Raw genomic sequence first — 17,818 nt, forward strand, 5'->3', positions numbered from 1 at the left:
TTAGTATTGTAACACATGAATATAGGCAGAGCGGAGCTGCGGCTGTGTAATACAGTCATTACACGCTCCTGACAAGTGTGCAAGCACGGTCAGCATGAGGTGATGCGGCCATTGCAAAACACCCCTATGTTCTGTCTTCAGTGCCGGCGCCCATTAGTGCAGCGCCGGCCGCATCACCTCATACTCCCCGAGCGCGCACACTAGTCAGGAGCAGGGCAATGGCTGAATTATACAGCCGCAGCCCCGCTCTAACGGCGCGAAACCTGTGATCTCCGCCGCTATTACCTTGAATGCTGCGATCAAAGCTGACCGCAGCATAAAAGGGGAAAATGAGAAGGTGCCACTTTGATCGCATCACAGGGAATCCCTGTGATTCAATCAAGGGACATACAATATATGGGCAGACAGCCCATTGAAGGACCCCAGGGCTGCCTGAACATATTTCCTGTTAGGGAATACTCGGGTATGTCCTAACAACTGCCTGTGTACGATCAGTACACAAGCTAATGTGTAAATACATGCCAGCACATTACAGTTTAAAAAATATATATAATAATAATAATTAAAAAAATAAATAAAATACACATTTTTTTTTTTTTTTTTACAATAAACATTAACATGTCCCAATACATAAAATATACACATATTCCGTATCGTAATAACCTGCACAACAAATTGAAGCGTTATTTATGATGTGTACGCTGTAAAAAAATAAAATTAAAACTACTTTCTTTGACTTATTAATGTGAGGCACGAGGTATTATGAATTATAAACCTCCATGTGCCTCACATTAATAGTAATTAACCCCATCATGTATCTCACACATTAACCAAATGTTGTTCATTATGACTGAGAAACATGATGGGGTTAATAACTATTAATTTGAGCCACATGGATGTTCAGAATTCATCACACCATGTGTATCACCATCAGAAAATGGAAGAACGCTTTTTTTTAATATTATTGTCAGCAAAGTATCGTTTTGGTATCGAGAATCGCAATACTACACATAGTATCGGTATCGAAGTCCAAATTCTGGTATCATGACAACCCTACATGGGTGGAGGGCGACTGGTCCAGATTAGAAGCAATTCCTCTACTGATAACTCTAACAGGGGACCCTGGTAGGGATACCTGAAGAGGATCAGAACCTGTCCCTGGTGCTTTATGTACCTTTTATGAGGTCTACCGTGAGAGTTAGACGGTGTAGTATCCCTGGGATAGGAAAGAAAGGCATTACGCTCCACTGCGATCTGTGCAGGCAGACGTTCCAAAGACTCAACCTTGGTTTGGGAAAATCTGGAAATGTCACCTAAGGCCTGAGCAAACCACTTGGCTCATTCTGGGGCGCTCTCTGCAGAACAACCAGTCTGTGTGTGTTCTCGCAGGAGGGAACACAGCGCAAGCCCTGACACTGTCTGTAGCTAATTGGACAGTGTCAGAGCGAAGACATCACGCCCCCTTGCCGTTTAGTTAGATAGAAACGCCCCATTTACATATCGGGCAGGAAATATAACAGAACCGATATGTAAATAACGGAGGAAGTTAGAAAAATTATTTCAAGTGAGACGGAGTTTGTGAAGCCATACCTATTACACGCTGCACATGTATGGGCAGGTGTCATTATTTTTTTAATCATATTGCTTTTACTATGATAATAACATAAATGTTATTTATTTGTGTTCTCATGTTCTACTTTTTTCTTACTTTTACTTCTCTATGGGGGCTGCCATTTTTTTTTCATCTCTGTATGTGTCGATTAACAACACATACAGAGATGGAATACGGCACATACAACCCCATGGAGAATGCGAACGGGAGACGTTCCATTCTCTGAAGCATACTCCGTCTGTGTGGGAACGGCGCATGCGCCGCTCCCACACAGACCAAAATGAAGCTCGTTCGCAGAGCGAAATCCGGCACCAATTTCATGTGGACCCGAAGCCGCTGCCGGACAGACGACTTCCTGCGATATGTTCAAGGAAGCGAAGGAGCAAGGAATAGGAGCGAAGGCGGCAGGAGCAGGTAATTTATGTTCGTGTATGTGATGTGTGTATTATGTTCGTTTGATACTGTCCACTGAGCCCTGTATCTAATCCTCCTACACTGTGCAGTCGCTCAGAAAATGGCGGCACACAGTGTAGGAGGTTTGAAGATTCAAACCCCTCCTTCTCCTGGCACTAGCCCGAAGAAGGTTGGGGGGATTGTGTGAGGACACTAGAGAGTGTGTCCACCCCAAATTTGCAGCATAAATCAATGAGGTTGCTTTACCACATTGACCATGCTGCAATTTTGGGAACGGCTCCCTCTAGTGGCCAGCACATGGAAATGTTATAAATTAGAATCTAATTTATAATATTTCCTGACTTGTGAAAAAAATTAAAACAATGTGTAGTCACTTAAATAATAATTGTTTAACTAAAAAAAAAAATTCTTGCGACACATTCCCTTTAACAGCAGTGGTGAAGAGAAGACGCCATCAGAGAATCAGCGCAGACAAAACAGCGTTGGAATTCGAGGCAGGAGAACAGCCCCTGGAAAAAGCCTGAGCTTGGAAAATCCTGTCTGCCCTTAGCCCGTCCCCAACTCTACTCACAGCAAATAAAGGGAAGTCAGCCGGCCAATAGGCTTGCTCGATCATGTGAGCGTGGGGGGGGGGTCAACCCCTTTAAGGCAGAGCTGCTGGGTCTAACAAGACTCAGAACTGCTCTAAACGAGGCAGTTGTCACAGAGTTTTTCCCTGTAACCGAGGCTTTAGTCAGCACCAGGTAGAGTGGAAAACTAACGTAAAAATAGAAAAATAGATTTATAACATACCCCATTAGTGACTTAAAGAGGATCTGTCACATTTAATAATGCCCTATCTCCTAACTAATCTAATAGCCGCTATGATGCTGATAACTTCAGTGTGATTTGTTTTAAAAAAACCAAAACGTTTATTTGCAAAGTTATGCGCATTTTTCTAAATATGCTAATTTAGCTATAATAGCCAAATGGGAGGTTACACTGTATGACGCTGTCCAATCAGCATACAGCTTCTCCCCCTTCCCTGCCCAGCAACACAGCCTGATCATATAGTATACAGCTTTCATTCCCGACTGTATTTTCAACTGGTGATATCACCGGTTGTGTCACAGGTAGAACTGCTAGCCTGGTGTCATATGAAAGATTAGAATCTCCTCTTTCATATGCCACCACTGTTCTAGGTGGTCCACAGGTCTGAGATATGGCTATTTGAAGTGATCCCCCTTCCCTCCAGCCTTTCACACTGTGTGATGCAGCCTCAGCTGATAGGACAGCGTCAGAGGCTGTGAGGTAGCTCCACCTCAGTAGAATTGCTGGTGTTGACAGCCATTTGTCAAGTATATGCTCATTTGCATATTTAGAAGAAAGCTCACAAACGTTTTGGGACACAATTTTCACTAGCATTATCAGTGTGACAGCGCCTATTAGACCAGTTAGGAGATTGGGCATTACTAAACAAGTGACAGGTCCTCTTTAACCCCTTCACTCTTTGGCCACTTTTGACCTTCAGGACAGAGCCTCATTTTCCAAATCTGACATGTTTCACTTTATGTGGTAATAACTTCAGAATGCTTTTACATAGCCAAGCGATTCTGAGACTGTCTTCTCGTGACACATTGAACTTTATGTTACTGGCAAAATTTGCTCGATACATTCAATATTTAATTATGAAAAACACCAAAATGTTGCGAAAAATTGCAAAAATTAGCATTTTTCTCAATTTAAATGTATCTGCTTGTAAGACAGATAGGAATACCACACAAAATTGTTGCTAATTAACATCCCCTATATGTCTACTTTAGATTGGCATCATTTTTTGAACATCCTTTTCTTTTTCTAGGATATTAAAGGCTTAGAACTTTAGCAGCAATTTCTCATATTTTCAAGAAAATTTCAAAAGGCTATTTTTACAGGGGCCAGTTCATTTGTGAAGCGGCTTTTAGGGCCTTATATATTAGAAACCCCCAATAAGTCACGCCATTTTAAAAACTTCACCCCTCAAAGTATTCAAAACAGCATTTAGAGAGTTTCTTAACCCTTTAGATGTTTCACAGGAATTAAAGCAAAGTAGAGGTGAAATTTTCAAATGTCATTTTTTTTTTTTGCAGAAATTCATTTTAAATCTATTTTTTTTGTAAGACAGAAAGTTTTACCAGAGAAACGCAACTCTATATTTGTTGCCCAGATTCTGCAGTTTTTAGAAATATCCCACATGTGGTCCTAGTATGCTTATGGACTGAAGCACAGGCCTCAGAAGCAAAGGAGCACCTAGTGGATTTTGGGGCCTCTTTTTTATTAGAAAATATTTTAGGCACCATGTCAGGTTTGAAGGGCTCTTGCGATGCCAAAACAGTGGGAAACACCCCAAAAGTAACCCCATTTTGGAAACTGCACCCCTTGAGGAAATTATCTAGTGGTATAGTGAGCATTTTGAGCCCGCAGAATTTTTGCAGAAATTATTGAAAGTGGGTCGTGAAAATGAAAATCTACATTTTTTCAAAGAAAATGTTGGTTTAGCTAATTTTTTATAATTTTCACAAGGACTAAAGGAGAAAAAGAACGCCAACATTTGTAAAGCAATTTCTCCCGAGTAAAACAATACCCCACATGTGGTAATAAACGGCTGTTTGGACACACGGCAGGGCTTAGAAGGGAAGGAGTGCCATTTGGCTTTTGGAGCTCAAATTTAGCAGGAATGGTTTGCGGAGGCCAGGTGGCATTTGCAAAGCTCCTGAGGGACCAAAACAGTGAAAACGCCAAAAAAGTTACTCCATTTAGGAAACTACACCCCTTGAAGAATCCATCTAGGAGTGTAGTGAGCATTTTGACCCCACAGGTTTTTCATAGATTTTATTAGAATTGGGCAGTGAAAATAAAAAAAAAATTTTTTCTTCAATAAGACGGACACCCACTGCTGATGACGCCGGCTCAGCTTCTGAGCCGGAAGCTGAGCCGGCGCCATCTTGCCGATGGTACCGGAAGCCTTTTAGGCCCCGCCGACGAGCGGGGTATTAGGAGGCTTCCGTTGCTGGCAGACCGGGAGGTAAATATTAGGCCTCCGATGGCCTTTGCAGCCACCGGCAACCCAGCGATCACGTTGCTGGGGTGCCGGTGGCTAAAAACTCCTCACATGCTGCGATTTCTATTGAACGCAGCATGTGAGGGGTTAATCGGCCGGATCGGAGGCTAGCTCCGGTCCTGGCTGTTACATCAGAGTGCCAGCTGTAACATGTAGCTCTTGAGCTAGCTCCATCTGCTTCCCATGACGTAACTGCACGTGATTTTGCGGGAAGGGGTTAATAGACTATTTTATTCACCTCTATTATCACATCTCAAAAGAAAAGAAAATAACCTATAATAAATATATATGCATAATTAAACACTGCTGCATCTGCTGACCTCCATGAGATAGCGTTTTCTCCTTTTCCTCATCTTCAGCAATCATTTCTGCCATTTGAAGGATATCTGCCTCAAAAGGATCCGATGGGATTTTTTCTTTGAGGTCCTCAATTGCATCTATAATCTTGTCAGCATTATCCAGAGTGGTGGGAATCAGCATTGGGACAGGAATCTTTTTTTTTTTTTAAGGTAATATAAAAAAATAAAGTTAGATTTCACAAAACGTTAACATAAAAATGGTTTCAAGTGCAATGACACAACATCCTTTAGAAAAAGCTTAACATAAAATCATTCAGTGAGAGAATATTGGCTGTTAAATTACGTACTCAAAAATAAGAACTTACCGGGAGTGGTATACTTAGTGGAACTGGGGCAAACTGAGTATACAAGTGCATGGGAATAGGAATAAACACTGGCACCGGTACAGGAAGAACCAAGATTCGTGGCTTCCCATCATCTTCTACAAATGAAAAGAAACAAAACTGAGGTTAATAACACATAACAAATGGACATACAAATATTCCCCATACACTTTGAAAGGAAGAGAAAATTAAACTAAATAAACTACTGATGTTCATATAAGAATTACTGGATCGTGGTTTTAGATAGGAAAATATTTTAAACCCCCAACCCATTTGTATAAAATAAATCAGTTTTCTACTTTGTACTACCTTCTCGCATGAAAAGACCACTGATCTGCTGTTATCATCAGAAAAGTACCCAGCTAGTCTTCATTCCGCTGCAGGGGAAATAAAGCAGTACACACCGCCCACTGAACTTAATGGGTCTTCTGTGTAATGCACAGACGCGCTGGTTCCTCTAGGTCACACTCAGGGAACCCCTCTATTACATTCATTTGCCCTTTTAGGGCATGTAGAAAGGGGTTGTCTAGACAAAGCCTTTATTATACATGGACTTCATGACTCAATTGAGAACCCCAAGACCCTGAAGATACCTGTCTGGCACTCCTTATGCTGTGTGTGAGGCTTGCACGAGGTTGCCTTGGTTTGTGTAATAGGTTTGCAGAGTAGGGCCTTGTTCTTTAGGAGGCGTGGGGGCTGCGAGGAAGGAAGTTTTAGGGCATCTGTCTGAGTACTTGCCTAGAAGATGCAACCAAAAAGTTAAGGTTAAACTTCAACAAAAATAAAGAAGACAAAATTAAACTTTATAGCATTAATACTGGTGTCTCCACGCAAGATATATACATAACAAGAAAAAAAACAACTTACATCTCCAATTATTTTTGGGGTTACTGTCGGGACAGCACCTAAAAAGAGTGAAGCAATAAAATCGCAAATGTGTTAGTCTTTGGAAACCAAAATGTCATACCTGCTACATCTAAAAAAAAAATAATAAAAAAAAATAAAAAATGGGAATGCATGCAGTGTTTTGTTTTAAAGGTGCCAAGCGTTTTCTACTAAACACACTTTATCCAGGCAAATGATTACACTAAACCAAGGAGTAACTTACAAGTGAAACTAAACCAGTATACCTTGATCTTGCACACCATTGTTCTCTTACCTTGTAAGACATTATTGGAGTTTGCGGTGGGTTGTGCTGCAGGGGCACTTGCCAGGGACACTACATTGCCGATAACTGGAGTAGAATCCTTAGCTCCAGAAGAGCCAGTGGAAGCTGGTACTGCTTGGACCATGGGAACATTAGATGCTGAAATACAGTGTGACCTCATTGAAAATTTCATAACAAATACTTTCAGCAGCATTTGTAACAAACACATACTGCATTAGGCTATGTTCACACAGAGTATTTTGGGGGAGGAATATCTGCCTCAAAATTCCGTTTGGAACTTTGAGGCTATGTTCACACGGAGTATTTTGGGGGAGGAATATCTGCCTCAAAGTTCCAAACGGAATTTTGAGGCAGATATTCCTCCCCCAAAATACTCCGTGTGAACAGCAATTATCGCGCCGTTTTTCGCCCGCGGCCGTTGAGCGCCGCGGGCATAAAACACGCTTTCTCCTGCCTCCCATTGAAGTCAATGGGAGGTCGGAGGCGGAAGCGCCCGAAGATAGGGCATGTCGCTTCTTTTTCCCGCGAGGCAGTTTTACTGCTCGCGGGAAAAAGACGCCGACGCCTCCCATTGAAATCAATGGGAGGCGTTCTCGGGCCGTTTCTGCCGAGTTTTGCGACGCGGTTTCCGCGTCAAAAAACTCGGCAAAATACCCCGTGTGAACATAGCCTTATACTGGTATTCATTTTGTTTTCACAAGTTTTAATATTTTTCCAGCTGCATACAAAAGCAATAGCATATGGTTGCCAGGTAAAACACATACAACATAAAACCTTACATATGGCGTGACTTAAGAATAACACAGCTCAACATCATTAGCTCTTTACGTGTACTCAGTCTTGGTTATTATGTGAGATTTTAAGCCCAGTAAAGCATTCCAGCTCTGGAATGGTTAATGAAAGGGATGATCCAAAGAAAAAAAATGGAGGAAAGTTTATTAAAAAAAAGTAAAGACGAGAGAAAACACAGAATCCCCAAAACCAGATCCCATTCACTTCACTGGACCAGCCTTGAAGTAACTATTTCAATGCTGTGGCATCCTATTGAACTGGGTTTGGGTGTCTTTATATAATGTGAGTCAATTTATCATTAGTCATTATCTAAAATAAGTTATTTTTCATTAGATCAATAGGGGGTAGAGAAAGATTTCCAGGACCTCATTTTAAAGAAGTTTTTAAGGTCTATTCCCAGAATCAAACATTAGCACCTAAATGTACTCGACTGTTTCCGTCATTCCCATAGGATTTGAATGAAGCTGCAGCACGCGTGCTCGACCACCGCTCCAATTAATGTCTTCCTCACTGCGGTCGAGCAGTGAGGAGGTACAGAGAGTTTTGGACCCCCTTTCTTATGATTGGTGGAGGTCCTAGCGGTGCGGCCCCTGGAGATTAGACAATCACCTCCTATGCTGTGGATGGGTGATAATTTTTGATTCTGGTACAAGCTTGTTCTGGATTCTTAGGGTTTATTCACACAGGCTAGAATGGCGCAGTAGAGAGCACTCCCCCATTACTGCACTGCTGCAAAGCCGCATGTAAATATATGCATCTTTTTGTGGTTTTACAGTGATTACGGTCAATAATCCTAATATGGCCTCATAAAACTTAGGGTCAAAAGCGTATGAGTATTTAAATGCATCCAAAATAATGTAATACTTAAAAACACTGTATGGTGCCCATTCAGCCACAAAATTTGAAACTCAAAGCCAGCTTCGTAAGTTCCTGTCCCAGGAAGGCTTCAACTTCGTACTTTTTTAAGAGGGAAGGCCAATCTTTATTTGCAATCCCTATGAGGGGGTTGTCCCACAAAAAGAAAAACTTATTTTTTTTATTTTACAGCTCCCCCTCCTCTTTGTGTGTTGATGACAAGGATGAAGGGGATGGCTGTCTGGCTCAATTTATCAGCTAAGTCAGCCCCTCTACCATCATGGTTGATTCAGAGACCGATAAAGGGGCTGGCTTAGCTGATGAATAGAGCCGAGAAGCCTGTCCCTTCATCCTGTCACTGACACGCAGAGAAGAGGGGTGAGCGCCTTCCCCGGGAGCCTGTGTCGACACATCACAGCAACAGCTCCGAACACCTTGGTCCACGCAACAAAGACTCAAAACCTGCAAGTTTGAAAACATAAGTATATTATAAAGTTTCTCTATTTTACAAAAGCAAAATAATAAATAGTATTTCCTTTCGTCGGACAACCCCTTTATTTGATAATGCTACTTACTATACCACTGATAAGTCACAGCAACATAAAAAGATTTACCACCAAGAGACTCAGCGCCTATGGAGCCAGTGGATGGTAAACTGAAGTAGATTTATTCTAAATAAGAAAATTCACTATAAAGTGTTCATATAATGCCTTTCTGTAGTATACAGTAGGTGTGTTTGAGCTTTCTATAGTAGGAAGTCATGCTCATAAGCATGTAGGTAGTTATGTAATGCGTTCATCTTCTATTTCCAAAAAAAGTCATTTATCAATCTACAGCTATATGCACTACAGCGGTTACCTACGGCTGTATTTAAAATGTTACAACATGGCTCCTTTTCTGCATTCCCATCCCTTTTTTGGAAGCAACATACAGCTTCTGCACGAAACAAAACTTATTTTTTTTACAAATAGTGCCAAATTTATCAAGATGGTCCATGCGACACATCCATTAGACACATTTGTGTTTCTCCCATCACACCTCATGGGCGGCATATATTAACACCAATATTTTGAGTAAAAAAAGTTGCACATTGGCATGTGTCACAACTCATCTTAAAGAGGCTCTGTCACCACATTATAAGTGGCCTATATTGTACATGATGTGATCGGCGCTGTAATGTAGATTACAGCAGTGGTTTTTTTATTTAGAAAAACGATCATTTTTGACAGGTTTATAACCTATATTAGCTTTATGCTTATGACTTTCTCGATGGACAACTGGGAGTGTATTACTATATGGCCAAGTGGGCGTTGTACAGAGAAGTGTATGACGCTGACCAATCAGCATCATACACTTCTCTCCATTCATTTACACTGCAGATAGCGATATAGCTATATCGCTATGTGCTGCCACATAAACACACTATAACGTTACTCAGGTGTCATGACAATGAATAGACATTACCTCCAGCCAGGACGTGATGTGTATTCAGAATCCTGACCACTTCTCTGCACTTCTGTGATTTACAGCATAGCAGGCGTGGTCTCGCTGTAAATGAGAGCTTACAGCGTAATCTCACGAGACTACGCCTGCTGTGCTGTAACTCACAGAGAAGTTCAGAGAAGTGGTCAGGATTCTGAATAAACATCACGTCCTGGCTGGAGGTAATGTCTATTCATTGTCATGACACTGCAGTAATGTTTGTGTATGTGGCTGCACATAGCGATATAGATATATATGCTAGTGCAGTGTAAATGAATGGAGAGAAGTGTATGACACTGATTGGTCACTGATTGGTCAGCGTCATACACTTCTCTCCACAACGCCCACTTGGCCATATAGTAAAACACGCCCAGTTGTCCATTGAGACACTCATTAGCATAAAGCTAATATAGGTCATAACTCCGTCAAAAATGATCGTTTTTCTAAATAAAAAACACCGCTATAAATCAACATTACAGCGCCGATCACCTCATGTACAATATAGGGCACTTATAAGGTGGTGACAGAGCCTCTTTAAGCCCTTTTTTTTGTAGTTATATGGTGTAATAATATAATTTCACTATGCTATAGAAAATAAGAAACTTCTCCATGCTTGGCAAACAAACCTGTATTATTGACTGGTGAAGGCTCTGCTGTGCTTTGCTGATTGCAGAAGACAAGTACACACATCAGATTACAAAAGTGTTTAATCTCCCCTCTCCATTTCAGAGACTCATTAAGCTTGCCTTGTCGCTTGCAGCTTTCACATTTCCCCATCTATGAAAGACACATGCATCAGCTTTGTAATGAAAAAAAGTAATACACATGACTTGCTTACACTATTTTGGGAGGTCTTAGTAACATGACTACAAGGTATTACTAGGCCTGAGGGTTGGGTTTTTTTTAGACAGCAGGAGTAAAAAATATTAACCTTTTTGGTTGTCCGAATTTAGCACCCTTACCTGGTAAAACAACACTGTATACTTTGACATGCACTCTTCCCCGCAGAACTCCTCCAATTTCCCTCCAAAATGATTCCGCACCAACTTAGAAGAGGTCTGACTGCAATAACTACACATTTTGCAGTAATTCCCCCACTTCTTTGAAAGGTCATGCTTGTATAGCAGCTTACAACCTGCAGAAAAGATGTGGAATAGGATTTAAACCAAATAATATGGACATTACGTTCCTGAATTGTTAAATAAAAATCATGCATCGCTCTTGCTCTCAGGATTTGACGGAAGCATGAAAAAACGGACTAGGCTGCAAAAAAATAAAAACGCCCCCACATTAATACGTTATTCTCTGGACTCACCTTCACTGCAGAAAACCTTCTCAATCCCTGAGAAGCGTACAACCTCCTTGATGGTCTTCTCTATCTTGCAGTATTCACACATGGCCATAACCAGGTTAAGTTTTTTGTACTCATCACAGCATGCTTTGCCACAAAACTGATGCATTTTACCCTGAAAATCAAAGAGACTGTATAAAATCCGTTCAAAATAACTTGTAATAGCATACTTGTTGGGTAAACATTCCACTGATCTCTGGAACGGAGCCCCCAGCTCCGCTCAACCCCGGCAAGCAGGAGTTTGAATGGAGAAGCGGTTGACTGCTGTTCCATTCAAATTCCTCCTTGCTGCAGTCATGCGGTTTGGCGGGGGGGGCTGGTCATAGTCCCCTGCTCTAGCGGTCGGATAGCCACCAACCTAGCCTTTGTCACCCAACCACTGAATGTTTGTGGCTGGCATACCCCTCAAACTTCCTGCACACATTAGGTTCCAATTAAACAAACTTAGCTTGTGTATGTTTGAGGTTGAGAGGGGTAGCTTTAAGCCCTGTCTGAGTGATCCGCATTGGTTGACTCTTCCGTGAACGGATTAATTGGATAAATACAATGAACAAATATCATAAATCCAGAAAACTCCGAAATCCAGCCTTAACACATTCCAGGATAAAGCCATTAACAATAAAATAAAAAAGGAAGAGGATTGTAATACCATTTAGGACAACCTAAAGAACCCATATATCCAGAAAAGATAACAATTCCTGGAAAGTTTTGGCTTTTGTCCATGCAATTCCTTAAAGAGGCTCTGTTACCACATTATAAGTGGCCTATCTCCTACATAATGTGAGTGGCACTGTAGTGTAGATTACAGCAGTGTTTTTTATTGTTTATGACCTATTTTAGATTTACGCGACATCACGCATGCGGTCATTAACTCCCACACAAACGTTACTGAAGTGTCGGGATTGTGAATAGACATCCCGTCCTGGCTGGAGGTGATGTCTATTCACTCTCAAGTCACTTCAGTAACGTTAATGTGTGAGCATGTGACTGCACATTGTGATCTAGCAAGATCACTATATGCTGAGTAAATGAATGGGGAGAAGTGTATGACGCTGATTGGTCACGGATTGGTCAGCGTCATACACTTCTTTCCCCAACGCCCACTTGGTCAAAAAGTAAAAACCGCCAAGTTGGGCATTAAGAAAGTCATTAGCATAAAGCTAAAATAGGTCATAACTTGGTGAAAAGATAGTTTTTCTAAATAAAAAACACTGCTGTAATCTACATTACAGCGCCGATCACATTATGTAGAAGATAGGGCCCTTATAATGTGGTGACAGAGCCTATATAAATAGCCATTTCATTGGAATAGAGTTTGTACCTTGTAATCCAAAAGTTCAGGCTTATTGGCAAATAGTCGGCTGCATTGCAGGCACCTAAGCTTCACAGACAGACGTGAAAAGGCGTTTTGTTGCTGGGTTTGTGATTGTGCCGCAGCTAGTCTCTGCAGACCAACAGCTGCTGAACTGCTAACTGTTGAAGAGGAGGACGTTGTTGTAGCAGAGACCACAGACGGCGTGCTGTTCCCAGCTTGTGCTGCTGTCACAGCATTTACACTCATGATCACTTGGCCTTGGGTCAGGGGGACCACAGAGGAATTAATGCCTGTAGGCTTGCTGAACAGGTTCTATTAAGATAAATGAAATAAGGGGAAAATAGAATGAAGGAGAAAGCTGAATCATCATTTATTGCTGCTTTGTTGTGGATTTATTATCAAATCTTTTGCAGACATTACTTTTTTTTTAAATGTTTTTCAAAAAGTCTCACCTGAAATGACACCACACAGTTGTAGGTGCAGAAATTTCGGATGCTTCCATCAGACATTGCCAAATGATACTGGGGCACAGCCATCATTTTGCAGCTGTTACATTGTATCTGTATGCCTTTTAATTAGAGACATAATCAGTGATCACCATCAACAGATTAGGTACAGTCTTATCATAATATTACATTTATAAACATCAAGGAAGTAACCCCTTCCCGCCGCAGCCACTTTTGGACCAAATGACAGAGCGTCAATTTTAAAATCTGACATGTGTTACTATATGTTGTAATAATTTGGGAATGCTTTTACCTATCCAAGCGATTCTGAAATTGTTTTCTCATGACATATTGTACTTTATGTTAGTGAAAAAATGTTGGTCGATAAATTCAATATTTTTTTGTGAAAAACACCAAACTTTTGAGAAAATGTGCAAAAAGTAGCATTTTTCTAAATTCAAATGTATCTGCTTGTAAGACAGATAGTAATACCACATAAAATAGTTACTAGCTAACATTTCCCATATGTCTACTTTATGTTTGCATCGTTTTTTGAACATCCTTTTATTTTTTTAGGACGTTACAAGGCTTATAAGTTTAGGAGCAATTTCTCACATTTTCAAGAAAATTTCAAAAGGCGATTATTTTAGGGAACAGTTCAGATCTGAAGTGGCTTTGAGGGCCTTATATATTAGGAACCCCCACAAATCACCCCATTTTAAAAACTGCACCCCTTAAAGTATTCAAAACAGCATTTAGAAAGTTTCTTAACCCTTTATGCGTTTCACGGGAATTAAAGCAAAGTGGAAGGGAAATTTGCAAATTTCATTTTTTTTGCAGAAATTCCTTTTTAATCAATTTTTCCTGTAATACTGAAGGTTTTTATCAGAGAAACAAAACTGAATATTTATTGCCCTGATTCTGAAGTTTTTAGAAATATCCCACATGTGACCCCAGTGCGCTACGGGCCTGAAACAAAAGCCCCAGAAGCAAAGGAGTACCTAGTGGATTTTAGGGCCTTCCTTTTCTTAAATTATATTTCAGGCACCATGTCAGGTTAGAAGGGGTCTTGTGGTGCAAAAATAAAGGAAACACACCAAAAAGACCCCAATTTGGAAACTACACCCCTTGAGGAATTCATCTAGGGGTGTAGTGAGCTTTGTGACCACACAGGTGTTTCATAGATTTCATTAGAATTTTTTTCCAATAAGACATAGCAGTAGTTCAACATTTTTCATTTTCTCAACAAATAAAGGAGAAAAAGCATCGTAACATTTGTATAGCAACTTCTTCAGAGTAGGGAAATATGTGGTCATAAACTGCTGTTTGGATACACGGCAGGATACAAGGGAAGGAGCGCTATTTGGGAGTTGGAACGCAGATTTTGCAGGATTGATTCCTGGGCGCCATGTTGCATTTACAAAGCCCCTGAGGTACCAGTACAGTAAGAACCCCTGAAATGTGACTCCATTTGGTAAACTACACCCCTTGAGGAATTAATCTAGGCGTGTAGTGAGCATTTTGACCACACAGGTTTTTGAAGAATTTATTAGAATTGGGATGTGGAAATAAAAAAAAAAAAATTCAATTTTTTTTTGCGAAAAGATGTAGTTCTAGCCCAAAATGTTGCATTTTCACAAGGACTATAGGAGAAAAGCACCTCAACGTTCGTAAAACATTCTCTCCAGAGTAAGGAAATACCCCACACGTGGTCATAAACTGCTATTTGGACACACAGCAAGGCTCTGAAAGGGTAGGAGCGTCATTTCGTATTTGGAGTGGAGATTTTACAAGATTCGTTTTTTGACACCATGTTGCATTGATCTATAGTACCAATACAGTGGAACCCCCGAAAAATCACCCCATTTTGGAAACTAGATCCCTCAAGGAATTCATCTAGAAGTATAGTGAGCATTTTGACCGCACAAGTGAGTAAACAATCGATGTTGCAGATTGAAAAATGCTGTTTTCCACAGATATGCCATTTCAGTGCCTAATGTGTTGTGCCCAGCATGTACCACCGTAGACACACATCCCATAAATTGTTAAGCGGGTTCTCCAGAATACAGTAATACCCCATATGTGGTCATAAATTGCCATTTCGGCACACTGCCAGGCTGAGTTGGATCACCATTTGGCTTTTGAAGCGCAGATTTTGCTTGGTATTTTACTGGTATTTCAGCTTATAATGTGGGGGTATATGTAAGCTGGGCGGAGTACATCAGGGTATATGTAAGCTGGGCGGAGTACATCAGGGTATATGTAAGCTGGGCGGAGTGCATCAGGGTATATGTAAGCTGGGCGGAGTGCATCAGGGTATATGTAAGCTGGGCGGAGTGCATCCGGGTACATGTAAGCTGGGCGGAGTGAATCCGGGTACATGTAAGCTGGGCGGAGTGCATCCGGGTATATGTAAGCTGGGCGGAGTGCATCCGGGTATATGTAAGCTGGGCGGAGTGCATCAGGGTATATGTAAGCTGGGCGGAGTGCATCAGGGTATATGTAAGCTGTGCGGAGTACATCAGGGTATATGTAATCTGTGCGGAGTTCATCAGGGCATATGTAAGCTGGGCGGAGTACATCAGGGTATATGTAAGCTGGGCGGAGTACATCAGGGTATATGTAAGCTGGGCGGAGTACATCAGGGTATATGTAAACTAGCCCTATAAGCCGCACAAGGCCCTAAAGTTTCCTCATCTCCGCTGCATCTACAGGGTCCACCTGTGGGGTCCAGCAAATGACGATGTGGGGTATTTAGTGAAATTCTACTGGACCTAAAAAATTAGTCTGGGCCGTCATTTTGCATCGTTGCATTTTGAGTCATAACGTGTTATTTTTCCGGTGACGGAGCTGTGTGAGGGCGCGTTTTTGATGGAACGAGCTGTAATTTTTATTGGTTCCATTTTGGGGTACATGCGATTTTTTTTTATCACTATTTTTTCAATATTTTGGGAGATGAGGAAACCAAAAAACGGCAATTCTAGTTTTGTTTTTTAATTTTTTACAGTGTTCACCGTGCAGGATAAACAACATGTTTACTTCATTCTGTGGGTCGATACGATTACAGCGACACCAAATTTATATTGTTTTGTTACGTTTCACTACGTTCCCACAGTAAAAATACTCTTTTCTAAAAAAATCATGTTTTAGTGTCGCCATTTTCTGACAGCCATAACTTTTTTATTTTTTAGTTGATATCAATGCTGGAGGACTTGTTTTATGCGTGACGAACTGGAGTTTCTATTGGTACCATTCTGCGTTACTTGCAACTTTTTGATTACTTTTTATTAAAAAAAAAATTTGAGAAAAGATGACCAAAAAATAAAATGCTGTCAGTTTTTTTACGGTGTTCACCGTGCGGTAAAAATACTGTGATATTTTTATTGATCAGGCCGATCCGAACGCGGCGATTATGTGTAGTTTTTTCTTCATGTTTTCATTTTTTTTCTAATTATAAAGAAGTTGATCAGGGAAACAGGGCAATTATTGTTTTTATTAGTTAAAAATGTTATTTCTTTTTCTTACTTTTTTTTCCCCACTTACCAGGGGACTTGAAGATCTGATCTTCTGATCCCCGGTACAATACACTGCACTACTTATGTGTATTGTAACGGTCATTCTTTATCTGACAGTTAGCCTATTAGGTCCTGCCTCGGGCAGGACCTAATAGGCTTCCGTACCTGGGAACCACAAAGCCTAGCAACAGCTTCCTGGTTGCCATAGCAACCATCACCACCCACGATCTCTCCCAGGGAGGGTACAGAGGGAGTCCCCTCCCTCTGTCAACTGCTTCAATGCGGCGGACGCCATTGACAGCCGCATTGAAGGGGTTAAACGACGGCGATTGGTGGTAACTGCCATCGCAGCCGGATGTCAGCTGTGTATTACAGCTGACAGCAGCTGAAGATGAAGCTCCTGTGCCCGCTTTATCTACAGGGCGTGACTGTACGCCCTATTGCGGGAATGCACTGTGAATCAGGACGAACAGTCACGCTCAATAGCGGGAAGGGGTTAAAAGTATACTATTCCCGGATAGCGTAAAAGTTGCAGAATTCCCGCAATGGAATTCTGTGCAGAAATTCTGCACCATTTACAGTAGCAGCAAAGGGAATTCGATTTAGAAAATCTAAGCCACACTTTGAAAAAAACAAACAAAACAAAAAATAAATCGCAGATAAATCGTATGGAAAGTGCTCTGCGGTGCGACTTAATTCTGCAGTATGTCAATTTATGCCGCCTATTCTGTAGTGTTATTGGCCCATTGACTTGAAGGGATCTAAATTCCTCACTAAAATACACAAGTTGAGTTTTGTACAGCGTTTACTCTGTGGAACCGCAGTAAAAAAAAAATGCTGGAAATCCGCAGGTGCACATAAAAGTTTGCTATAATTAATGCTTGTCACTAAGTCCACAGGTAAAACTGCTATGGAAAGTCTCAGCGCTTACGCAGCAATATGCACTATTTGGTGCGGATTTCTGTGACAGATTGACTAGCATTTTTTTAGCATATAGGGAGCCAACACAACAGTGGGCCATATCTCTGGAACGGGGGAGTCCAGCAAGAAAAAATAAAAGTGCTGGAACCTGGGAGACAACGTTATTCAGGTCACTAAACTAGTTCT

At 41.1% G+C, this 17,818-nt stretch overlaps 1 protein-coding gene across 5 annotated transcripts in view; it reads right to left on the reverse strand.

Moving 5' to 3' along the window:
• The window catches only part of ZMYM4 (zinc finger MYM-type containing 4), a 130,796-nt gene that overhangs the window by 27,891 nt on the left and 85,087 nt on the right, over positions 1-17,818 (reverse strand). For all 5 annotated transcript variants that reach the window (XM_075853357.1, XM_075853358.1, XM_075853360.1 and 2 more), the window contains 10 exons: positions 13,203-13,318; positions 12,757-13,062; positions 11,400-11,550; positions 11,047-11,219; positions 10,711-10,861; positions 6,947-7,093; positions 6,655-6,692; positions 6,381-6,525; positions 5,770-5,885; positions 5,426-5,597 (listed from right to left, as the gene is read on the reverse strand). In XM_075853357.1, coding sequence (XP_075709472.1) covers positions 5,426-5,597; positions 5,770-5,885; positions 6,381-6,525; positions 6,655-6,692; positions 6,947-7,093; positions 10,711-10,861; positions 11,047-11,219; positions 11,400-11,550; positions 12,757-13,062; positions 13,203-13,318 — 1,515 coding nt within the window. The remainder of the gene's footprint in view (positions 1-5,425; positions 5,598-5,769; positions 5,886-6,380; positions 6,526-6,654; positions 6,693-6,946; positions 7,094-10,710; positions 10,862-11,046; positions 11,220-11,399; positions 11,551-12,756; positions 13,063-13,202; positions 13,319-17,818) is intronic.

The sequence above is a fragment of the Rhinoderma darwinii genome, chromosome 2 (genome assembly GCF_050947455.1).
Source record: "Rhinoderma darwinii isolate aRhiDar2 chromosome 2, aRhiDar2.hap1, whole genome shotgun sequence".
NCBI classification, from domain to species: domain Eukaryota; kingdom Metazoa; phylum Chordata; class Amphibia; order Anura; family Rhinodermatidae; genus Rhinoderma; species Rhinoderma darwinii.